The sequence below is a fragment of the Rhincodon typus genome, chromosome 31 (assembly GCF_021869965.1).
Source record: "Rhincodon typus isolate 14 chromosome 31, sRhiTyp1.1, whole genome shotgun sequence".
NCBI lineage: Eukaryota > Metazoa > Chordata > Chondrichthyes > Orectolobiformes > Rhincodontidae > Rhincodon > Rhincodon typus.
Genome location: NC_063362.1, coordinates 7,785,518 through 7,811,429, shown reverse-complemented (window position 1 = coordinate 7,811,429; position 25,912 = coordinate 7,785,518). Strand labels below are relative to the sequence as shown.

General features: G+C 45.0%; 1 protein-coding gene across 1 annotated transcript in view; it reads left to right on the top strand.

The window, feature by feature from the left end:
• noc2l (NOC2-like nucleolar associated transcriptional repressor) overlaps positions 1 to 25,912 on the top strand; it is a 205,333-nt gene that overhangs the window by 149,562 nt on the left and 29,859 nt on the right. The window contains exons 16-17 of the mRNA XM_048615064.1: positions 19,947 to 20,060; positions 22,602 to 22,737. Coding sequence (XP_048471021.1) covers positions 19,947 to 20,060; positions 22,602 to 22,737 — 250 coding nt within the window. The remainder of the gene's footprint in view (positions 1 to 19,946; positions 20,061 to 22,601; positions 22,738 to 25,912) is intronic.

Below are 25,912 nucleotides of genomic sequence, written 5' to 3'. Positions count from 1 at the left end.
GTGTGTGTGGGTAGGTGGGTGTGTGTGTGGGTAGGTGGGTGTGTGTGTGTGGGTAGGTGGGTGTGTGTGGGTGTGGGTAGGTGGGTGGGTGTGGGTAGGTGGGTGTGTGTGGGTGTGGGTAGGTGGGTGTGTGTGTGTGTGTGTGTGTGTGTGGGTGTAGGGGTGGGTGGGTGTGTGTGTGGGTAGGTGTGTGTGTGTGTCTGTGGGTGTGGGTAGGTGTGGGTGTGTGTGGCTGGGTGGGTAGGTGGGTGGGTAGATGTGTGTGGGTGTGGGTGGGTGGGTAGGTAGGTATGGGTGTGTTGTGTGGTACTGGCAGAGGATTCAGTTCAGTTGCTGCAGGAGGTCATAGAGTCACAAAGCACAGAAACAGACCCTTCAGTCTGACTCGTCCATGCTGACCGAGTTTCCCAAACTAAACTACTCCCACCTGCCTGTGTTTGGCCCATATCACTCCAAACCTTTCCTATTCATGTACCTATCCCAATGCTTTTTACACATTGTAACTGTACCTGCATCTACCACTTCCTGTGGCAGTTCATTTCACATGCGAACCACCCTCCGTGTGACATCCTCTCCAGGAATTTGGGGAGGGCGGTGATGTCACTGCACTAGTAATTTAACCCCAGGTTAAAGATCTGGGGACAGGGGTTTGAATCCCACCATGGCAGTGATTGAAATTTGAATTCAGTACAAATCTGGAATTAAATGATAGCCCACTGGCGACCATTGACTGTCAAAAAAAAAAACATCTAATTTACAAATGACTTCTGGAATGAAAATCTACCATCTTCCCCTCTGTGGTCTACATGTGACTCCAGACCCACAGCAATGTGGTAGAATCTTAACTACCCTCTGGTCAATTAAGGTTGGGCAATAAATGCTGGTCTAGCCAGCAGGACAGCACGTCATTCGAGTCATTTAGCACGGAAACAGACCCTTCCAGATATCGTAAATAAATCAAGTCCCATTTGTCAGCATTTGGCCCATACCCCTCTAAACGCTTCCTATTCATGTACTCATCCAGATGCCTTTTGAATGTTGTAATTGTACCAGCCTCCACCACTTCCTCTGACAGCTCATTCCATACACACACCACCCTCTGTGTGAAAAGGTTGCTTCTCAGGACCCTTTATACCTTTGTCCCGTGAACAAATAAAAACAGATTACCTGTCCAGAGTTGATAACCCCACCCTCTGGCCAATTGACACTTCAGCTCAGGAACAGAGAGAGAAGTAAAGAATGATGTCCCTATAACAGCCGGTTCTGATACAACGCAATAGCTCCATTCTCATGCGATCTCATGTTACAAGAAAATCTCTCAAGAACTGTGACGTTTAAAGTGATGGGGACAGAATCGCGTGATAGCCAATACAGGTGGGGAAAGTTTGCGTTCTACAAATAGCGTTCTGTAATTCTTCAATCGCGTTCAAACCAATTTGCGTTGAAGAAATATGCGTCATATCAGAAGTGACTGTATTAAAGTTACCTCCGAACGGAGACAAGCAATGCATCCAATTCTCCTGCCAATGTTCGACATACACAGGGACCCCTGGGGGTCACCAGATCACCTGGGGGTGGGGGGGGTGGATTTACTCAGGGCAACCACCTGGGGGAAATGGTGAGGAGCTGCTGCTTCAATCATCTGCTGCTTTTCTCTTGGGCTTACAACCAACAAGCCTATCAACAGCCAATGAGGGACAGTTACAGCTTATGATTGGTGGAACAGTGCTGGCAATGAGAGAATGACCGGGGGTGGGGGGAGGCTTTAGCTGGGGAGGGAGTGGGTGGGGGCTGGAGCCAACAGGCTGGGGTCGGCTGCTGAATGATGTGGGGAGGGGGCCACCTTCCCACTGATAGGTCCAGCCGCTAGGCTGTCCCATTCACGCCAATCAGCTTCAAGCAGCCATGACCACACATGGCCCTCAGAATTGGGCAATAAATGCTGGCTCGCCAGCAGGACAGCATGTCATTCGAGTCATACAGCACGGAAACAGACCCTGTTGCGTACAGTTCTGGTCGCCGCATTATAGGAAGGATGTGGAAGCATTGGAAAGGGTGCAGAGGAGATTTACCAGGATGTTGCCTGGTATGGAGGGAAGGTCTTATGAGGAAAGGCTGAGGGAGTTGAGGCTGTTTTCGTTAGAGAGAAGAAGGTTAAGAGGTGACTTAATAGAGACAAGATGATCAGAGGATTAGATAGGGTGGACAGTGGGAGCCTTTTTCCTCGGATGGTGATGGCTAGCACGAGGGGACATAGCTTTAAATTGAAGGGTGATAGATATAGGACAGATGTCAGAGGTAGGTTCTTTACTCAGAGAGTAGTAAGGGCGTGGAATGCCCTGCCTGCAAAAGTAGTAGACTCGCCAACTTTAAGGGCATTTAAATGGTCATTGGATAAACATATGGATGATAATGGAATAGTTTAGGTTAGATGGGCTTCAGATTGGTTTCACAGGTCGGCGCAACATCGAGGGCCGAAGGGCCTGTACTGCGCTGTAATGTTCTATGTTCTATGTTCAGAAGGAAGGATGTTATTGAACTGGAAAGGGTACAAAAAGGATTTACAAGGATCTTACTGAGACCGGAGGGTTTGAGTTATAAGGAGAGGCAGGATAGGCTGGGGCTTTTTTCCCTGGAGCGTCGGTGGTTGAGGAGTGACCTTATAGAGGTTTATAAAATCATAAGGGGCAGGGATAGGGTGAATAGCCAAGGTCTTTTCCCCAGGGTAGGGGAGTCCTAAACGAGAGGGGCATAGGTTTAAGGTGAGAGGGGAAAGATTTAAAAGGGAACTAAGGGGCAACCTTTTCACACCGAGGGTGGTGCGTGTATGGAACAAGCTGCCATAGGAAGTGGTAGAGGTGGATATAGTTACAACATTTAAAAGATATTTGGCAGGTACGTGAATAGGGAAGGTTTAGAAAGATGTGGGCCAACTGTAGGCAAGAGAGACTAGTTCAGTTTAAGAAAACTGGTTGGATGGACGAGTTGGGCAGAAGACTCTGTTTCCATGCCGAATGACTATGACTCTAAGTCCGCACAATGCAAACAAAAAAATGACAGTGAACATCAGTGGGGGAGGGGTTCACAGCATGGCAATGCCATGAGTCACCTTCAGTGAGGACTGATGAGGGCCTTTTGACCAAGCCAAGAATTCCACTTGCTGGGTCTGCGGAGGGGCAGCGGGCAAGACTGTCAGGGAGAGAGGTGACTGTAGGATGGTTGGGGGAGGAGGTCAGAGACTTGGTGGCGTTGGAATTGGTGGGGGAGTAGTGATGGATGCGGGGAGGGCACGAGCAGCGAGTGAGATAGGAGAAAGGGCTGCAGGAATAGCATGGAGGGAGAAGCAGGCTACAAGGATAGCAAGAGAGGGAAGATACAAAGGAGCAGAGGTGGTTTTAAACCTGTCAACCTGGGGCCCAAGGAAACCTCAAGCCATTGAGATAATCAGTTCCTTGCTAATGAATATGAAATCCCTAGTTTAGAACTTTCATATTAAAAGATAGTGCTTGAGATAATCTCAAGAGGAGCCTTCAATCAAGAAAGTTATTTTGACCCACGTTTCCAGTATCCAGTAATTCCTCTGACAAGCCAATTTTTCAAGTGAAAGACCACTTGGCCCACTGTCTGGGTGCTATCTCTGAAACATCAGTTTACCTAGTTCTGTTCTCCTGTCATTTCCTATTTGGTCCAACTTATTAAAATTTCCCTTTGAGAAGATTTCCGAGAATTTAATTTTCACTGTTCCTGGTACAATATTCCATGTTATTATCACTGAATCCCTCAGCTTTAACACCCAATTGGGGGGGTGGTTTAACATTAGTCAGAAACTAGATTGAAGCCACAGTAGAAATACCATGGCTATAAAGGCGAGGAACTCACTTCCTGACTCCAGATACCGTTCACTATTTATCTGCAAGTCGGGGGTGGGATGGAATAGTCCCCACTTTTCTGGATGAGTGCAGCTCCAACAACTTTTTTTTATTTAAAAGCTATACTTTATTCATAAAAAATATCTTTTTGTGTATACACGTAGTCACAAATGCAGTTTGGTTCTGTACAGTAGCATATCAAGGAAACAAGAACTTTCAAGGTTGACTCTATCCAACAAACCAAAGACATCTCTGACCACATACAAGACCATACTTACATGCATTTGAGGCACCGGGAGGGTCCAATAACTGAATGGACCCCCCCTCTAACTTCAGCAGGAAGACTTCAGATGGTGGTCTTTCCCCACTGCACCTTGGCAGAGGCTGCCCCAAGCTTTAGTGTGTCCCTCAGCACATAGTCCTGGACCTTGGTATGTGCCAGCCTGCAACACTTGGTCCAGGTCAACTCCTTGTTCTGGAAGACCAACAAGTTTGGAGCAGACCAAAGAGCATCTTTCACCAAGTTGCTGGTCCTCCAGGCGCAGTGGATGTTTGTCTGTGTGCGCGTCCCAGGGAGCAGACCATAGAGCACAGAGTCCTGCATCACTGAGCAGCTCGGGACGAACCTCGACAAAAATCCACTGCATCTTTCTCTAGACTTCCTTCACCACTCAAGAAGCTCGACACCATCCAGAGCAAAGCAGCCTGCTTGATCCATCACCTTCAACGTTCTCTGCTTGCAGCAGGAACACACAGTGGCTGCAACCTGTCGCACCTAGAAGACACCATGCCCAGACTGCTTTGACTGCACCTTCCAAGCCCTTAACCTCTGCCAGTGGAAGGACAAGGGATGCAAATACATTGGAACTCCATCATCTGCAAGTTCCCTCCAAGCTGCACAGCATTGTGGATTGGAACTATGTTCAGTGTCATTGGGTCAGCTTCCTGGAACAGCCTTCCTTACAACTTTGTGCAGTGGGTCAAGAAAGTGGCTCAGCACCACCTTCTCAGGGTCACTCTGAGATAGTGTTGCCCAACCAATGAAACACACAGTGCATGAAGGACTAAGGTAATAGCGGAGTGGTAATGTCACCGAACTGGTAATCGTGAACCCCTGGTGAAAGTTCTAGGATTTTGGTTCGAATCCCACCATGGCAGATGGCGAAATTTGTAACTGATAACGATCTGGAACACAAAAAGCTATCCACCGTTAAAAACCCATCTGGGTCATGAATGCCCGTTTAGGGAAGGAAGTCTGCCATCTTTACTCCAGATGACTCCAGAACCACAGCAATGTGGTTGACTCTTAAATGCCCTCTGGGCAATTAGAGGGGCAATAAATGCTGGGTTATTTGCCCAGCAAATTAAAAAGAGCACATTATGCACAGCAAGCTCCAACAAATAGTAAAATTGGTTGCTGCATTTCCCACAACAGTGACAATATTTCAAAAGCACTTTGTTGGCTGCAGAGTGCATTGGGGTGTCCTGAGGTCATGAGAGTCACTATATAAATGCAGGCCTCTCTTTCCTTACCTTATTCACGGGACCATCGATTTTTTTGGCTGCTGATAACTACCATCCCGTTTTTCAGTAGTCTGTTTGAATTCTCATCTCCTCGATAATATCTGTTTATATTATTTTCACCAGTTCTGCCTGTGCAGAGCTGAAAGTAAATTTCCCATTGGCTGGTAGCGAATGATCAGATATTCCTGCTGCCAAGTTGAGATCAGGGCAAGGTGCCAAGTGCGCACACATTAGAGTTTGGAGCGAAGACTTTCTTTTTCAGGTTAGATTTTAAAATAGGCCCTCTTCCTGCTACAGTGGATCAGCTGTGGATCATTTCCAAATTTAGAGCCACTTGACATCGCTCCATCACTACAGCCCGATGAATAAGCCCATATTATCTAACAAAGCTCTTTGCGAGATGTTTTCTTGCCTAAGCAGGCTAACGTTCTTGCCAATCCTTCTTGTCCCTGGGTCAGGAGAGTCCTGAGAAATGGTTGTGGGACCGAATGAGCCCCTTTGGTCTCACATGCCCTTAACAGCAACACTGTTGGATCCACAGCCTGCCTTTTGTCTGATGCCCAGCAGATCCTTTCTTTCCTTGACTAAATATGATTTTGGAAGCCCGATTGAATCGGCCTCCACCATAGGCTCAGGTGATACATTCCAGATCTGAACCGCTCCCTGGATTAAGAAAACAATTTTCCCCTCATCTCCATTGGTTCCCTTAACCAGTTACCTTAGGTTGATGTCTGCTGATTCTCAACCCTTCCCACCAATGGGAGCAGCTTCCCTCTGTCTACTCCATCTGGACCTCTCACAAATTTGAAGACCTCTTTTAAAAATAAAAAATTCCCCTCTCAGCCCTCAGGGAGGGAAGCTGTCCTGGAGCCAGGGGTCTATTCACAAAACTGGCCTCTCTCATCCCTGGAATTATCAATCCTCGGGGTAATGGTGCTTTCTTTTGTCAAGTCTGCTGGATAATATTGAGCAATGTACTTTGAAGAATTCCACCTCGGACTAGATCCTTTCTCCTTGGGCCTGATGAGCGTTGATACATTTTGCGAGCGTTGTTTCTGAAGCAGTGTCATCACTAACAGTTGGTACTGTAAACCCAGCAGGCACTGGGGCGTTTTACCTTATTTTTATTCGTTCGTAGGATGTGGGCATTTCTGGATGGGCCAATATTTATTGCCCAACCCTATTTCCCTCTTGAGAAGGTGGTGGTGAGCTGCCTTCTTGAACCGCTGCACTGTAGGTAGACCCACATAGGGAGGGAATTCCAGGATTTTGACCCAGCAATACTTAACGAACAGCGATACGTTTTCAAATCAGAATGGTAAGTGGCTTGGAGGGGAACTTGCAGGGAGTGGTGTTCCCATGTATCAGCTGCCCTTGGCCTTCTAAATGGTGGTGGTTATTTGTTTGGAAGGTGCTGTTTAAGGAGCCGAAGCATTAAGATTCATTCTAAACTTTATTATTCCCACTTGCTACTTGTCAACTGAGGGCCACACCTGATTTGCAGAAGTAGCAGTTTAAAAGAGAACATAAATAGTCATCCAGAAGGAAAAAAAAATCAGTAGAACTTGTGAATGTAGTGTACTGTTCTAACTCGTCTTCTATACTTTAAAATGAAGCTTCAGTGCGATGAATACATTCGTTTCCAAGTGTTGCTGTTTTCTTTTCATTCTGGAGAGACTGAACAGAATATTGCAAAGTATCTAGTCAGCATCCTGGTTAAAAACTAGGATGTAGTTCAGGAACGAATTGCTGAGCCCGGATGATCCTGTGTGTAGGCTCGGTATTACCAAGGGCAGCACGGTGGCTCAGTGGTTAGCACTGCCGCCTCACAGCGCCAGGAACCCGGGTTCGATTCCACCCTCGGGCAACTGCCTGTGTGGATTTTGCATATTCTCCCAGTGTCAGCGTGGGTTTCCTCCGGGTGCTCCGGTTTCCTCCCACAGTCCAAAGATGTATAGGCTAGGTGGATTGACCATGAAAAATTGCCCATAGTGTTGAGGGATGTGTAGATTAGGTGGGTTGTAGGAGGGGTGGGTCTGGGTGGGATGCTCTGGGGGTCAGTGTGGACTTGTTGGGCCGAAGGGCCTGTTTCCACACTGCAGGAATTCTATGACTGCCAGAAACCAATAACCAGCTCACATCTACTGAATGGAATCTCAACAAAGCCACACAAATGGTAAAGTAAAAGCACCTTGTTTTAATTTCAGGCTGAAGATCATGGGAGGGGCTGCAATTTACAAATAACAATGGTCTTCAAGATAAGAATTCGGGGTCAGATTTTCTTTTGGTTGATGATAAACGAGTAGAAAGATAGCCCTGAAAACAACAAATTCTGGAAATCACAGCGGGTCAGGCAGCATTCGTGGAGAGAGAGCAAGCTAACGTTTCGAGCCTAGATGACTCTTCATCAGAGACGAGGTTCACGTTAGCTTGCTGTCTCTCCACGGATGCTGCCTGACCTTTTTTTTCATTCATTTGTGGGATATGGGCGTCGCTAGCTGGGCCAGCATTTCTTGGCCATCCCTAGCTGCCCTTGAGAAGGTGGGGGTGAGCTGCTTTTTTTAACCGCTGCAGTCCCCCTGCTGTGGGTTGACCCACAATGCCATTAGATCACCTGCTGTGATCTCCAGCACTTTTTGTTTTCAGTACAGATTCCAGCATCTGCAATAGTTTGCACCTAGAAAGAAAGCTCTCGTGGCCACACCAGAGGACTGTGGGTAATGTCCTCTTTGTGCTTTGGAGCTCGATGCAAACAGGCTGATAATATTTTCAGCCACCTTTGTTTCACATCCTTCAGTCAGTAGCCCCACTCCCACTCATCGGTCTCCTGATTCCTGGTGACTTGGTGCAGGGTTTTAAAAAAAAACCTTTTCCTTTTAGTTTTTGCTCTGTGATGCTAGTGGAAGCTAGTTTCATGGATGTAAAATCTTTCAATCAAGCACATAATCTGAGTTCTACTGCAATACTGAGGACGGACTATATTGGAATGGATGTCAATGTTACTATACAACTATTAAGAGAAGGTACAAAAACAAAGTTGCTGGAAAAGCTCAGCAGTTCTGGCAGCATCTGTAAAGGCAGAAACAGAGTTAACGTTTCAAGTCAGTTCTGAGGAAGGGTCACCGGATCCGAAACGTTGACTCTGATTTTTCCTTCACAGATGCTGCCAGACCTGCTGAGCTTTTCCAGCAACTTTTGTTTTTGTTCCTGATTTACAGCATCCGCAGTTCTTTTGGTTTTTATTCAGGGAAGGTGTTCAAACACAAAAATTGCTTCAGTAAAAGACAGAGTTAATGTCTGAACTCGACACAGTTAACTCTGTTTTCTCTCCTTACATGCTGCCAGACCTGCTGAGTTTCTGCTTTTGAGGGTCAGATCACCAGTATCCACAGTTCTTTTGTTTGATTTTGGAGAAGGTGCTGGTTTCCCTGACTGTTTGTGAGGATGCTGTTGCTGTGAAGTATCTCCTGTGTTTGCAAGGACGCTGCCAACCAAAGCGAAAAAGCCATTCATGGCCTACAGTGGCCGATCCGCCCTAGTCTCTCCGACGTTTCCCTGCTCCTGCAGCACCAGTCGACACCTGCGACATTCCCATCCTGCCCGAGTTGCCGACGGCAATGGGGCCGTTGAAGATCTCACCATCCCTGCTGCTTTGCGAGTCGCTCCAGTGGGTCCCAAACAGCGGTGGCACCGGAGAATTTTCAATGTTGATGGTGTAAGGTAGATGGCAGAAGAGCTCCAACCTTGAGGGACAACGGTGTAGGATCTGACAGGAAGAGGGCTTGAGTTTCCTTTAATGAGTAAAGGGCAGTCAGTGCTGGGCAGTAAGGTTCAATGTGGGGGAAGGAGCTTGCTGGGGTGAAAAAAGATTTCCCCTATCAATTTCCTCCTGTCCATATGTCATATGAAAATGCTTGTGTGAAGGTGAACCCCATGACCGGAGCTTTTAAAATCAAAACACAACATGTTAGAAACCAAAGAAACTAGGAGCAGGAGTAGGCCATTCAGCCCTTCGAGCCTGCTCTGCCGTTCAATATTATCACAGGTGACCATCCACTCAGTCTGTTGTTCCTGCTTTTTCCCCATACCCTTTGATCCCTTTAGCCCTAAGCACTCTATCTATCTCCTTTAGAAAGCATTTAATGTTTTGGCCTCAAACACTTCGTGTGGTAGTGAATTCCACAGACTCCCCACTCTCTCGGTGAAGAAATTCCTGCCCTCTCCGTCTTAAATGGCCAACCCCATGTCTTTAGACTGTGACCCCTGGTTCTTGGCTTCCCAGTCATCACTAACTTTGTTTCTGCATTCCCCCAGAGTAAACTTGTTTGAAAATTTATAGCTTTAAATGAGAATCCCCTCCCGCCTCCTTCTAAACTCCAGTGAATATAGTCCTAACTGATCCGGTCTCTCTCCATAACTTCTTCACAAATACTCATTGGCTCAGGCAGCATCTGTACTTTGAGTCGGTGTTTTTTTTTGTACTTTGATTTGGTTTCCAGGTGTGAGGGTAGGGGATGCACTGCGACGATGGACATGACGATGTCACCATCTTTCCTTTAGGGAAGGAAACTGCCATCCTTACCTGGTCTGGCCTACATGTGACTCCAGACCCACAGCAATGTGGTTGACTCTTAACTTCCCTCTGGGCAATTAGGGATGGGCAATAAATGCTGCCTAGCCAGCAATTCTCTCTCATCCTGTGAATGAATAATAAAAGAAATTCATGTTTAACCCATTACGCAAGCCCTCCAACACTCCCAGTAGGATTTTAACACGAGAATAGTGCATCATATTTTACATGATATTGTGCTGCCGGGGGTACATCACTGGTTACTGTCAAATACAGGCATCATAGAGCTCTGAAAGCATGAAAACAGACCCTTTGCCCATCATGTCTCTGACTGCCATCAAGCATCCATGTGTTCTAATTCATTCTAACCTATTCTAGCCTTGCATGTTATGGCGTTTCAATTGCTCATCTAAATAATTCTTAAATGTCTTTAAGGTTCCCACCTCTGTCTTTTCAGGCAGTTGTTCCAGATACCTATAGCCCTTGGACTGAAAATATTTTTTCTTCAAATCCCCTCTAAACCTCTTGCTCTTTACCTTAAAACTGTGACCCCTGGTTATTGATCCCTCTAATATAGGTAGAGGTTACTCCCTATTTACCCCGTTTCTGCCCCTCACAACTTTGTACACCTCAGTCAGATTCCTCCCCCCCACCCCGTCCATCACCCCCAATCTTCTGCGCTCTTATGGAATATAACCTCAGCCTATCAACTCTCTCTGTGTCACTGAAATGCTGAAGCCCAGACAACATCTTGGTGAACCTCCTCTGCACCTTCTCCAGTGCAATCACATCCTTCCGATAGTCTGGTAACCAGACCTGCACACAGTACACCAGCTGTGGTCTAACTAACGTGATGTGCAGCTCCATCATAACCTCCCCATTCTTGTATTCGATGCCTTGACTAATAAAGACAAGTATCCCATCTGCCTTCAAGGATCAATAGACATGCACAGCAAAGACCCTGTAATCCCCTGTACTTCCCTGGGTCCTGCTATTCATCATAACCTCCCTTACCTTATTAGACCTTTCAGAAAGTATCACCCATACAGTTTAGAATTAAATTCCATTTGCCACTCATCTGCCGTTCTGGCCAGGTTGTCTATAGTATCCTGTAGTCTATGGCTTTCCTGCTCACTATTTACCACATCACCAATTTTTGTTTGATCTGTGAATTTATTAATAATACCTCCTCAATTCATGTCTAGATCATTAATGATGATTAATCATGAATCATAAAAGGACTCAGCGCTGAACCTGTGGTATACCACTGGAAACAGGCTTCCCGTCACATAAATAGCCTTCTAACATCACCACTGCTTCCTGCCACGAAGCCAATTTTGGATCCAATTTGCCAAATTGCCCTGGATCCTATAGGCTCTTAGTTCCCTAACAAGTCGAACGTGTGTGACCTTGTCAAAAGCTTTAATGAAATCCATGTAGACTACATCCACTGCTCTACCCACATCTAGACACCTACACTATGAGCAATGCTGTGGGTGGTTCACTAGTGTTTCCTCAAAATACATACAGTGCAACTTGATTACAGGAGGGCAACTTATGCTTTTTGTTTCTCGTGTTTTGTTTGAAGTCTCTCGTTATCAAGTTTAGGAAATTATTCTTTGCCCACAATGTCATAACTTCTCATGGTCTGTTTCCAGCCCATGTGCCTGTGCCTGAGTGCATGTGTACATGATTGTGTATGTGTCTGAGAGTTTGTGCATGGGTGTCTCTGTGTGCATGTGTACATGCCTGTGTACACATCCAAGAGTCCGTGTACACATGTGTCTGTGTGCATGTGTACATGCTTGTGTACATATGAGAGTCTGTGTACACGTGCCTATGAATGTGCGTCTGAGTGCGTTGGCTGTATTTCTGTGCGCACACGTGAAAATGTCTGTGTGTATGTGTCTGTCTATGTATAAACATGTGCCTGAGTGCATGTGCTGTCTTTGTACATGCATGAGAGTGTCTATGTGCGTGTGTCTGTGCACATGTGCATCTGACTGCATCTGCTGTGTCTCTGTACATGCCTACGTGTGTCTGTTTATAAATGTGTGTCTGACTGCATGTGCTGTGTCTCTGTACGTACGTGTGAGTGTGAGTGTGTCTCCATATGTCCAAACTAATCTGTGTGTTTATGTCTGTCTATGTGTGTGTGTGTCCAAACTAGTCTTTGTGTTTATGTGTGTGTGAGTGTGTGTGCGTGTTTGAGCATTGTTTTCTCAGTGAGGTGATTTTGTGTGCGGGTGTCGGAGTTGCTTTCTCAATAATGACTGTGTGATTGTATCTGATTTCTCACTATCAAGTGGGTGCATCCTTCCTTGGCTGAGCTTCTCATGCCCTGGTGAAACAGCATGGTACTGTCCTATCATGGTTGGGCCCAAGGGACACAACTCCAAAGATTTTCCAGGCCTTTTAAACTTAAATGGAAAGCAGCTGTTGGACTAGTGCCAGTGTTGATCCACCACTGTTATTAAAACCATGAATGCCAGGCAGAAACTAACTTTAGAAATTGTTCAGAGACAAATTGGAATCGTTTTCAATTGCCCCGGAGGCAAGTCTTGAGAACTTGCTCATGTCTGTCCCTGAAATCTGTCTGACTGATGCTATCACAAGCATCTTCCAAAGATGAATGGGGCTGTTTGAATTCCTGTTCATCTAATAAGGACATCCATCATGATGGAGTCGGAGACACTGAACATTGTCATGTCTCTGTGTCTGTGTGTTTGTGGCTCCTCCCCACGTTGTTGCTCCTACTGCATTGGATCAGTTCTAGCTCGGTGCTTGCTTGCCTTCATGCCAGTGCTCTTTCCCCAGGACAACAGGACGTGTGCATTTATATGGCACCTTGCACAACCATGGGGTGTCCCCACGCGCTTTGCAATAAATCCACAGGTTCAAGGCTGAGATGGACCGATCCGTAAGGGAATCGAGGGTCACGGGAAAAAGGCAGGTTATCAGATCAGCCATGATCTCATTGAATAGTGAAGCAGATTCAATGGGCTGAATGGCCTACTTCTGCTCCTATGTTGTGTGAAAGTGTTGCAAGTTTGGAAAGGTGGTAACCCCAAACAGTACATGGCAAGAGCCTCAAACAGCAATGAGGTGATGGCCGGAGCAATTAGCTATTTTCTTTTAAAATAAAATGATGTTAGTTGATGATGGACAGGATGCTGGGGAAAATCCTATATCAATGAAATAAGTGACATTGTGGTGACACCACTTGGTCAGAATGTACAGCATGGGGTAATTCTGTCATTAATCATGCCTGGAATCTGCACAGTTACATGTGATTGGTCTCCACTTAACACCCAATTTGCTAAAGTTAACAGTTTTCACAGCATGGCAGACACTGAGAACCAATCATTGTCCAACACTGCTTTCACTCTTTAAGGTTAACTTTCAAGAGACATTCGTAGAAAATTTCCTTTCCTCCCCCAAAATAATCAGTATTCACTTACGAAGCTTAATTAAAATGACACATTATGGAAAATATATATGTATACACACTTTAAATATAGAACTTGGTTGAATAGAAAAAAGTTCGATTCCAGCCTCCAGCAACTGTCTGCCCGTGTGGAGTTTGTACATTCTGCCCGGGTCTGCGTGGGTTTCCTCCGGGTGCTCTGGTTTCCTCCCACAGTCCAAAGATGCGAAAGTTAGGGTGGATTGGCCCACAGTGTTCAGAGATGTGCAGGCTAGGTAGATTAACTATGGGAAATGCAGGATTACAGGGATAGGGTAGGAGGTGGGATGCTCTTCAGAGGGTCAGTGTGGACTTGATGGGCCAACAGGCTGACTTCCACACTGTATGGATTCTATTTGAAGGTATTTGTTTTTATACCTATTTTCTAATCAATCTGTTCAGAGATGTTCTTACACACCTCTGGAGCAGGTAGGTCTTGAACCCAAGACAACAAGGTGCAGAGCTGGATGAACACAGCAGGCCAAGCAGCATCATAGGAGCAGAAAGGCTGACGTTTCGGGCCTAGACCCTTCATCAGAAGTCTCTTGGCCCTGAGGTGGAGACACCACCACTATGCCACAAGGTGGCACATACTGTAGGGATTCTATAAACCAGTCACTGTCTATAGGTGAGGCTGGAAAAGCACGGCAGGTTAGACAGCAAGAGAAGGCAGGAAAGTCAACACTTCAGACCAAACCCCCTCGTCAGGACTGCGGAGGGAGAGGGGGGTGTGCAGAAATAAATAAAGGTTGGGGGTGGGGGTGGGGCTTTGATTGATAATTAAGTAGATTCTTGAGTTGTTAATAATGCATAGCAGCTTCTGAACCTCAATCAGTTACACATGAAAAGAGTTAGTGTTGGGTAATGATTGACTGTTGGTCCTCTCTGTTTGCCAGACTAGTGAAACCTCCATTGATTCAGACTCATTTTCTTTCAGATTTAAAATCCTGAGAACATTTTCCTGAGAACCTTTTTATACATAGATTTTGCTTGCTGTAGAACTGCTGGTGCTGTAGCAGTATTGTCAATGGACTAGCAGTCCAAACCCCAGGGTAAAACTCTGGCAAGACAGGTTTGAATCCTACCTTGGCAGATGCTGGAAATATGGACCCAACAACACATCTGGAATCGAGAACATTTAACCGTGGAGCCATTCTTTTCAATATTTTGATTAGGATCAATAAATTGAACCCTGATAACGTTTTCTAAATTGTCACAAATTGCAGAAAGAAACAGGAGATTCAAGGGGCTTATGGATAGACTGCTCAGACGAGGGCAACATGGTGGCTCAGTGATTAGCACTGCTGCCTCACAGCGCTAGGGACCCAGGTTCGATTCCACCTTCGGGCGACTGTCTGTGTGGAATTTGCACATTCTCCCCATGTCTGTGTGGGTTTCCTCCGGGTACTCCAGTTTCCTCCCACAGTCCAAAGATATGTAGGGTAGGTGGATTGCCCTTGCTAAATTGCCCCATAGTGTCCAGGGATGTGTAGGTTAGGTGGGTTAGTCATGGGAAATACAGGGTTACAGGGGTAGGGTGGGTCTGAGTGGGATGCTCTTTGGAGAATCAGTGTGGACTCAATGGGCTGAATGGGATCCTATGAGGGGAAAAACAGTGGTTCAGAGAGAATGTCACTGGAGCAGTAATCTGGAGGGCCAGGATAATTCTCTGGACATATGGCCTCAATTCCCATCGTGGGAGTTTAAACTCACTGAGTAAATATGGAGTATAAATCATGTCACAGTTACGGTCCCAGCGATCAGCAACAGTTGTAAAACCCATCTGGTTCCCTTTAGGGATGGGAATCTGCACTAAATGCCCACATCTCTGTGAACCAAATTTTCAAAAAAAAATCACTGATTGGAGACAGGTGCTGCCACCCCAAGTTCCATCTTCATCCTGGCTGATGTGTCACATCAGTGGATGCTCCCTGTCTGAGTCTGTTCCTTTGGGTTGTAACAGGCTGGAGAGAAAATGGAACATCTTCGGAGTTATGGCTGACTTTGTTCATTTCTGCGTAACATGCGTAACACGTAAACATGCACATGCAAGCACATGAACACGCACACACATGCACAAGCATGTTATATACACATATGTAGATACATGCATGGATACACAGAGATACGCACGAACACACACACACACCACCCTCCCCAGTTACAGAGCTAGGGTATCTCATGCAGACTGGAGATGAGTGGCACAGCAGAGGGATGCACTTATTACCAGACACAAAACAAATTAAGCAGGTTGTGGCAGAGAAGTCAAAAGTAAGCCTCCTCAATAACAATCTTAATCCATGATTTATAACTGCCTCTTGTCTGATTTTAGCAGCTAAAGTCCAAAGTGGAAGTTATTTCATGATGATTACATCACACTGTAATAATTCATTGCATTTGGAAGGCGCCTGGTGACCATCAGCAGACAAGTACAAAACCATGTCTATGGTGAAATCTGAGAATCATTGTCCGTATTTATTTAGAGAATGCCTAACAAAATGTCACTGAGTATGATTATACCCAACACGAAGCTTTTGTGCAACCTGAATTTCCTCCAGTAGATGGCTGTGATCAGATATTGCTATTCTTCCTGTGACTGCTACCACAGTCATGGTGATGATGGCTTGCTTGTATCATGCTAACACTCAGATTGTGATCTATGTAATCATTGACCATGATTGACATTGTGAATGGAATAATGGCTGATTAGGGATCCATTAACATAGCTAATCCACCTAGCCTGCACCTCCTGGGACTCTATGGGTAATTTAGCATGGCCAATCCACCTAGCCTGCACATCTTTGGACTGTGGGAAGAAACCGGAGCACCCGGAGGAAACCCACACAGACACGGGGAGAACGTGCAAACTCCACACAGACAGTCACCCGAGGATAGAATCAAACCCAGGTCCCTGGCGCTGTGAGGCAGCAGTGCTAACCACTGAGCCACCGTGCCAACAGACAGAGTAAACGCAGGAGGATGTTCCTGATGACTGGAGAGTCCAGAACTAGAGGCTAGTCTAAGGATATGGGGAGGACCATTTGGCACTGAGATGAGGAGAAATTTATTCACCCAGAGAGCTTTGAGCCTGCGGAATTCCCTGCCACAGAAAGCAGTTGAGGCCAAAATTTGTTTTCAAAAAGGAATGATATGTCGTTCTACAAGCTAAAGAAATCGAAGGGTGTGGGGAGAAAACAGGAAGAAGATACTGAGTTGGATGACAAGTCATGATCATATTGAGTGGCTGAGCAGGGTTTGAAGGGCAGAATGGCTTATTCCTCCTTCTGTTTGCTCTGTTCTATTGTAATGTTTTGGGCCATGGGTTCATATTCCACCACAGCAGATCTGAAGTTCAAAAGCACCTGAATGGTGACCGTAAAAATCATTGACAATTGACAACACTTCTTGTTCACTAATGTCCTGTATGTGAGGAAATCAGTTGTCCTTACTTGGTCTGGCCTACATGTGACTCTAGACTAGAACTACAGGACATGGCCTCAAAATAGTGGGGGGAGCAGATTTAGGACTGAGTTGCGGAGGAACTTCTTCACCCAAAGGGTTGTGAATCTGTGGAATTCCCTGCCCAGTGAAGTAATTGAGGCTACCTCGTTGAATGTTTTTAAGGCAAAGGTAGATAGATTGTTGAACAGTAAAGGAATTAAGGGTTATGGTGAGCGGGCGGTTAAGTGGAGCTGAGTCCACGAAAAGATCAGCCATGACCTTATTGAATGGTGGAGCAGTCCTCATGGTCCAGACAGCCTTCTCCTGCTTCTGTTTCTTATGTTCTGATGTAGACAAGCAATGTGTTTGACTCTTAACTGTCCTCTGGGCAGTTAAGGATGAGGAGTAAATGCTAGACTACACAGCGATGCCCAGCCAAGGAATGAAACAAAAATTCCTTCACGTCACCTCAGGTCCACACCCTTCACAAGCATCATACAGTTGAAGAAGATTGACTCACCGGGTCAAAATCCTGGAATATTATGGATCTACCTAGGTAGCTCACCACCACCTTTTCAAGGGCAACTGGACAGGGGGTAATAAATGCTGGCCAGTCAGCAATGCCCATATCCCACAAGTGAATAAAAAGTACACATTGATGTAGCACCCTCTCATCCTCACCAGATATCCCAAAGTCCGTTACTGCCAATGGCTTGGTTTTGAAATATAACCAGTGTTATAGTGTGAGAAATTGTGCAGGTAATTCCATACATAGGGACAGTAATCTGGTAGAGACTGTTGTGTGATAACCATCAGACATAGCACTGGATATAACCGCGGGGCTCCTCTTCAACATCCAGCCAGAGAATCTTTTACATTCACCTGAGTGTGTACCATATTCAAAGGTGTTCCAGCACTCCCTCAAAACTGCCCTGGGAGAGCTATCAGCTTCTTGATTTTCATATCCAAATAGCTGAAGTAAGGTAGAAACCCACAGCCTTCTGACTGAGAGGCGTGAGAGTCCCTCATTGAATCACCGTCTGTCCCACACATGAGGAAAGGCGGGGAAATAGCACGGCCAATAAGGTGAGGTGACGGCCTAGTGGTATTGTCACTGGACTGTTAATCCACAGACCCAGGTAAAGTTCTGGGGACCCAGGTTTGAATCTCGCCACAGCAGATGGTAGAATTTGAATTCAATAAAAATCTTGAATTCAGAGTCTAATGACGACCGTGAATCCATTGTCGATTGTTGGAAAAACCCATCTGGTTCACAAATGTCCTTTAGGGAGGGAAACTGCCATCCTTACCTGATCTGGCCTACATGTGTCTCCAGACCGACAGCAATGTGGTTGACTCTTAACTGCCCTCTGGGATGGGCAATAAATGCTGACCTAGCCAGCGATGCTCTCAGCCTATGAATGAATTTAAAACATGTTGAATTTTGAATGAAAAAAAATTGTTTCTGATAACTGTTATTTTGATGGGATGAAAGTTTTGTAACTCCTGATAACTGAGCAGTTTGATGTAAACATCAAGTTTGCTCTGGCTTTGCAGCGTACGAACTGAAATCTTAAAAGAATGGACAGTGTATAGATTTATGTTTTATTCATAATTGAGTTGACACTTTACTGACATACAAGCAAATATCTGGAAACCTAAGATGTTTGTGTGTGAAATACTTTGAGTCCTGTGCAATTTGTTGAACAGGATTCAAATGTGATCTGTATTATTGATTAAATGAATCTCTATTGAAAGCATCAAAAGCAGGTCAAGTGTACAAAAACAACAATTAGATGGTTGATGTTCATTTGACCTCAAATTGGCAGCCAAATGTTTGAAAAGGTAAAGTTTTTGTTTAAAATAGTTTGTGTGTTTGCATGAGTGTGCGTGCACGCACGTGTGTGTGTGTGTGTGTGTGTGTGTGTGTTTGGGCCTCTCCAGAGACCTGAGTTTCTTTGCTGTACTTAGAGACTGCTGCTCTGTCGAAGATGCCATCTTCACTGGAGATGTTAAGGTGAGGCCCCCTCTGCCCTCCCGGGTTTCTGGATCAGATCCCATGCCTCTATCGTGATGAAGCAAAGCTGGATTGGAAAGTGAGTTGTGAAGAGGACATGGGGAGCCTACACTGGGATGTAGATAGGTTCAGTGAATGGACAAAAATTTGGCAAACGGAGTACAATGTAAGGAACTGAAATTGTCAATTTTGGCAGAAGGAATAAAGTAGAAGCATTTTATCTAACTGCTGCAAGATTGCAAGGCTCTGGGGTGGACAGAGATCTGAATGTCCTTACGCATGTATGACAGAAAGTTAGTATGCAGGTACAACAAGTAATCAGGAAAGCTGATAGGAAAGCTGACGGGAATTGAGTGTAAAGGAAGGGAGGTAATGTTTCACTTTGGTGCACTTTGGGCATTGGTGAGACTGCATCTGGAGTATCGTGCACAGTACTGGTCATCATACTTACAGAGTACTGTTATTGTGTTGGAAGCAGTTCAGAGAAGGTTTACTAGACTAATACCTGGAATGAGTGGATTGTCTTCTGAGGAGAGGCTACACCAGTATCCGCTGGAGTTTCTTTCTCCACAGGCACTGCCTAACCTGCTGACTGTTCCCAGCGGTTTCTGTTTTTATTTCAGATGCAATAGTAGTTAATCACGTGCTATTTGAGGCAACCTGCTGTGTGTAAATCGGCTACTGTGTTTGCCCACATTCCAACAATGACGAGATCAAAAGTACTTCACTGTGTTGTAGCACAAGGTGGAGGCCATTCAGCCCGTCGTGCCTGCACCACCTTGTACTATGAGTTTCATTACCTAGTAGCTTTCTCCCCATGTTTGCAAACTTCATTAGTTGCAAAATGCTTTGTGACCTCCTAAGGTCCCACAATACGACATGTGAATAATAGCATGTGGGGCCTGTGAGGGCTCTTTCTTTCCCTCCTTTTGTGGTAAATGGCTATTGATCGATTATTTTGTTTAGATTTCACCAATGATCGCCTTAGCAGGTTTTAACGGCTTGTGTTGCAGGTTTTGTCTTTGCTGTAACGAGGTTCTTTGTTTATGTGTGCACCAGGCTATGTGGGAGAAAACGCTGAAAGACGAGGGTACACCACTGCACAAGTACTACAGCAGCTGGAAGAAACTGAGAGAGAAGGAGATTGCACTGGAGATCACTGGCAAGGAGAGGGTATGTACAAACGTCTTGAGAAACTTTCTTTATTGCCGCCCTGCTGGACTCAACTTCAGAACTTATCTCGAAAAAAGGATTTGAGAGTTTCAGAGTGAGTGTGATTTTGGGCAGTTCTGAAAGGATTACGAACTTGTATAAGTCCCCGAATTCCTGAAATTGGGAAGTCCAACAGAGAACATTGAAATATCTCCACAGAGGCCGGTATCCTGTCACCCTTTATTTACTCTTGCACAGTACAAGGGCTCTGACCAGCCAGCTCAGAGCCCGTCTCTAGACTGAGGAGACTGTCTGAATCTCCTGTTTATATTTGTCAACCAGGGCTCCCTGATTGACCTGGGTTAACAATCCCAATCAGGGATCTCATAGTCAATGAGATCCACTGGCTGACCTCATTCCAATAAATACAAATGTGCCATGGACAAATCTGATCCAGTAAGTAAGACTTTTGTCACATTCTCCCAAAGTTCACGTGCCCTCTGCAGCAGCTCATTCGGGCAGATGTTCAGTGCCCAGCTCTGGGTGTTATTGCAGAAACCAGCACTCAACTGTACTGTGAGGGGTCTTTGTCACAGAGTCCAGCAGGATTCCATGTGTCACCCCCTCTCCTTGAAGCTAACGACAGGACTCGTTAGTTACTGAGAGGTTGGGGCAGAGGAAGTGGTCCAGTTTCTCGCACTTTGCCTCTCGTTGTGGCTTGTTAACACAAACAGGGTCAGTTTGGACAGTCGTGCTTCCTTCTGTTTGAATTGTTGCATACTTAACATCCCCAGCTCACTCCTGAAGCCACTTGGGATCAGTGCCGATAGAATGACCCAACCGAGGCTTTCAGCTGTGAATGGAGAATATTGCTTCTTTAAAACAAAGGCTGCACTACATTAAACCTGCACCACAACAACATCAGTCTAGATCCAGTATAACAACATTCAGTTTCTGTGCCAAGCTCTAAAACCTAAATAAATGGGAAGTATTTAAAATCCGCTTTCCAGTTTATCGAAAGGATGGGAGAAAATAGGTATTGCGGTGTTGAGAGGCAGGAGATGGGCAGCAGGTCATTTACTGAATCAGTACAGACATGATGGGCCAAATAGCCTCCTCCTGTGCTGTAGTCCTGTATTTCAGTGGAAGCTGTCCAATAGGTACATGAATCCCACAGACTTGCGGTTGGGGTTTTAACATGAGCCCAAACAGCCATGTCGGCTGTTATGAATGGCTCTAATTGTGGATTGGACGCATACCTGTCTTGGCCTGTTGTGGTACAGTGATAGTGTCCCTACCCCTGGACCAGGAGGCCCGGGTTGAAATCCCACCTGTCATGAGGCATGTAGTGACATCTCCGCACAGATTGATTGATTAGAAAGTAGGTTAAATCTTAAGAAATTATACATGTCTTCTCACAAGGGTGGATAAGTCCGACTCCGCTCCTTGAGAGGGTCTGTCATATTAAAAACAATCTTGTTCTTATTGAGTATTTAATGAGATCGGAGCCGCCAACAGCACCTTTAGGAAACAAATAGGAGAAGAGCAAAGTCAGACTTCAATACTTTATTCTGTTTTATTTCAAAGAGTGAATGGCGTTAGCCTCCTTGGTTTTGAAGTCCTAACTGTGCGGGCCTTTAATTTATCAGCATCAGTATTTCAGAAGGTTCTTAGTCACTAACAGTCCCCATTAACAACTATTCACCCTCCCAGCCTGATCGTTAGCAACTCCTTTGTCTGTCCAACTGTCTTTCTCTCTCTTCGGGCTCTATCCTATCGTTTACTCCCTACTCCACCCACCTCCCTATTTTCTGCATATAAACTGACGTTTTCCCAGCCGCCATCAGTTCTGAGGAAGGGTCACCGGACCCGAAACGTTAACTCTGTTTTCTCCTCCACAGATGCTGCCAGACCTGCTGAGCTTTTCCAGCAACTTTGTTTTTGTTTCAGAAGGTTGTTGTTTTAGATGTCTCATGTAAGTTAAGCTTGGTGAATTTTTCCAAGCAAACTTCAGCCATGAAGTTCACTGTTTTTTTAAAAGAAGTAGTCATTGGAATATACAGTCTGCAAATTGGTGAATGCTTTAAAGGGAGTAGAATTGAGTCTAGAAGGACAATAGGTTGTGTTTGTTTCCATTGTCGGCCTCCTGAGAACTTAACACATTACTTGATTCTTTCAGGTGGTAGGGGAATTTTTTTTTTAAGTGTCTCTGGTGCACTTCTATCTGTTTGGTGCCAGAGAGGATGCAGTGTCGGTCAGCCCTCCTAAAGTATCAGTTTCATCATGTCCTTATCATGCTTCCACAATGTTTAGAAAGAACTGTAAATCATGTTGTGAGCAGTCCATTGGTGACACCAAGCATCCGAAGCAATAATGAGTCTTAATGAAGTGTCCCTTTTAAGAACACCTTTGCATATCGCTGGGCAGTAATGCCTGTATGCAGATAGGGAAATATCTTTTGATGAGACCCTGCTTTCGGTGTTTTAAGTCAGTGCACGTAAAGCAGACTTTGTAGTAAATGCTTATTTCATATTTCATGTTCTTGCCTCTTTCCCTCGCCAGCTGGAAGACCTGAATTTCCCCGAGATCAAACGCAGGAAGATGCAGGAGAGCAAAGAGAAAGACAAGAAAGAGTTCAAGGATCTCTTTGAATCTAACAGTGACTCTGATGATGAAAGCAGTGGGCTTAAATCTAAAGGTATGTTTTGAAAATGGTGTGAAGGTGGGGGCAGAGGTACAAGGAACAATGCGAGTTTTGCTAAAAAGAAAAAGAAAACGGCCCTAACTCAATAACTCCAATCTCAGGGAACAGAACTGTTGGCAGGAGCTGAGAGAGAGAGAGAGAGAAAGTGTGTGCGCATGTGTATATACACTGCCAGACTTGTATCGTTGCAAAGTACTTTTTGTTTTCTATCAATAGGCAGAACCTCAAGCATATTAAACCCTGCTTGGTTATATGGTAATACAGAACTTCAGTATTGCTGAGAAAGAGACACTTTGCCAAAGCTTTTTGTCTTGCATTCACCAGGGCAATTTGCAAGAATACCAATTTAACAGGAACACCAGCATTTATGCTGCTTGAGGGCCAAGGGATAATCGACTGCTGGAGTTTGTCCAAAGTTTAAACCAGGTTAACTCAGATGGGTTAAGGCATTGCCCTGGGAAATGAACCAGCAAATTTTGTTGAGTTGAAACAGGTGCAGTGCGTGTATATGTACATTCTGTCTGCAACAAACAGGGCTGTGTGTGTTCATGTATGTAGTTTGCAATATTCTGAATGCGCCACACTGCAAGCCTTCTTGACAATCCTCACATGATTGTCAGCATAATACAATGCAAAACTCATAACAGTATCCAACATAGGTGGGAATGTGCAATTGACTACCATTTGCTGAATGATCCTGACTGTGCAGTAGTGAAAGAACACTGCATTGGTCCCACCTGCGCTCTCAGGTTAACATACAGGTGTCCAGGGCCATTCTCTCCAGTCGCTTGACCAATATTTAACTCTCTGTCAGCATTGGAAAAACAGATTATCTTGTCATTATCATATTGCTGTTTGAGAGAGCTTGCTGTGTGCAAATTGGCTCTCGTGTTTCCCACAATATAACAGCGACGGCACTTCAAAAATACTTAATTAACTGCAAAGCAACATCGGACCTCCTCCGTGGTCATTACAGGAGCTATGCAAATGCTAGTCTTTCTTTAAAGATAGTCACTGTTGAATCCAAAGGAGAATTTGGGAGTAATGATGTTTACTCAGAGAGTGGTTGGATTGTGAAACACAAGGACACAGCTTCAGTGGAACATAGTTGGACACATGAGGAAGAAAGCAACAGGGAGCTTACTTTGATGACACTGATGAGATAAAATACGGAGCATGAATGTGTTGAGCTGAATGGTGTCCTTGTAAATACTTTGCAAAAATCTTGCTGCTGGTTGACTGGCAAGTGTAAGAAATGCTCAGAATCTGCAGGACATTTTAAAAATGCCGAAAGGTTAAAAGTCTTATTTTTTTAAAATTATTTATTTGATTCAGTTTGAATCTGTAATTGGCCATGCTTCTCATTTCCCACCTGATTAGCGTACATTAAGCATGGCACCCATTAATTCAACTCTGCGGATATTCTGCCTAGCAACTTCAAACATTTTTTTTCCTACCAAGGATGTTTAAACCAGCAGTGACACAGTATATCGCAGTGATGTTGTTCTGTAGCTACCTGCATGCTGTCACTGCTCCCCTTTTCAAAAGCCTCAAATTGCTACTAGGCAACTAGTATCAGCAGAAACTGTGTCTCTGCACTTGGAGAAAATATAATCCCACACATATTCATCAGTCATTTAGGAATTAAAAGATAATAGCAACATAGCAAGTGGCTTCGTGGAGAGACTGTGTGCCAAGATGACTTGGGCAAACTGTATTTCTGACAATTGCACACTTAGTATGGTCAAGTCATGGCACGGTGGCTCAGTGGTTAACACTGCTGCCTCACAGTCCCAGGGACCCGGGTTCAATTCCAGCCTCGGGCGACCGTCTGTGTGGCGTTCACACATTCTCCCCGTGTCTGCGTGGGTTTCCTCCCACAGTCCAAAGATGTGCAGGTTAGGGTGGATTGGCCATGCTAAATTGCCCATGGTGACCAGGGATGTGTGGGTTAGCCATGGAAAATGCAAGGTTGCAGAGATAGGGACAGGGGGGTTGGGTTTGGCTGGGATGCTCTTCAGAGAGTTGGTGTGGATCAAATGGCCTGTTCCAACACTGCAGGAATTCTATTAAAAAAAAGTCCTTACAATCTATTGTGACTGCTCTTTACTATTTTGTATCTTGTTACTCTCAATCTAATTTCCTCTTGGGTATGAAATCCTGAACAAAATGGCTCATAACTGGGTGTTAAAATTTGAATTGTCATTTCATTCCTCAGCAATGATTGATATAAGATTTGGGAATATTGCGTCAAGCTGTCAGGAACTCGGAGGTTGGGGGGACAATGCATGTTGGAAGAAAGCGGATCAAACTCATGCGGCTCTTGGATTGGGAATGTTTTGTGCATTTTCTGCTCTCCAGTTCCAACATACACCTACATTGTAGTTTATCTCACTTTTGTGACCAACATGGCTAAGGAATATCTTTGTACCAAGGTATTGTTGGCTATTAAATGTTACCCTAATGGCAATGCCCTTTAATTTTCGTCCTTAGCCCTCCGCAAGCATAAATCTCTTAATCTGCAACATTATACAGAAGTAGCCTTAAAGCGTGATTTATTTACATGTGAAAATTTAATCCCATTTAAATACCGGTGCTTTGATTTCAAATTACAGACTAGGTGAAAGCTTAGCATCACAAAAAAAAGGACAGATAAGGCTTAGAAAGTTATGTCAAGCTATAGTGCAGATGAAGGGCACCTCAACAAAGAGGGACTCTGTCACCCTAGTAACTGACTAAAGTATATTAGAATTAGAATTAAGTTTTATTGTCACGTGTACTCAAGTCCAGAAGTACAGTGAAAAGTGTACAATATTGCAAATACACAGCGCCATCTTAGGTACAAAGTACCTAGTTACAAATCTTAGGTACAAAAACAGAGAAATAAAGAAAACAAGCTAAGAATTCTACATTACAGTTCTTTATTTCTTTAACTTTCTAATTCATGTTATAAAGTTAAAGATAAACATTAGAGTCCTTCTATAGCCTCCCCGTTTCAACTCCCCAGCCCGTCGGTTACTCTGCTCTGCACCAGGCCCACTGACTGTCCCTGCTCCAGGCCCTCTGATCATCGCCACTCCGCACCGGGTCCACTGACCATCCTACTCCGCACCGGGTCCACTGACCATCCCACTCCGCTCCTGGCCCACTGACCATCCCACTCCGCACC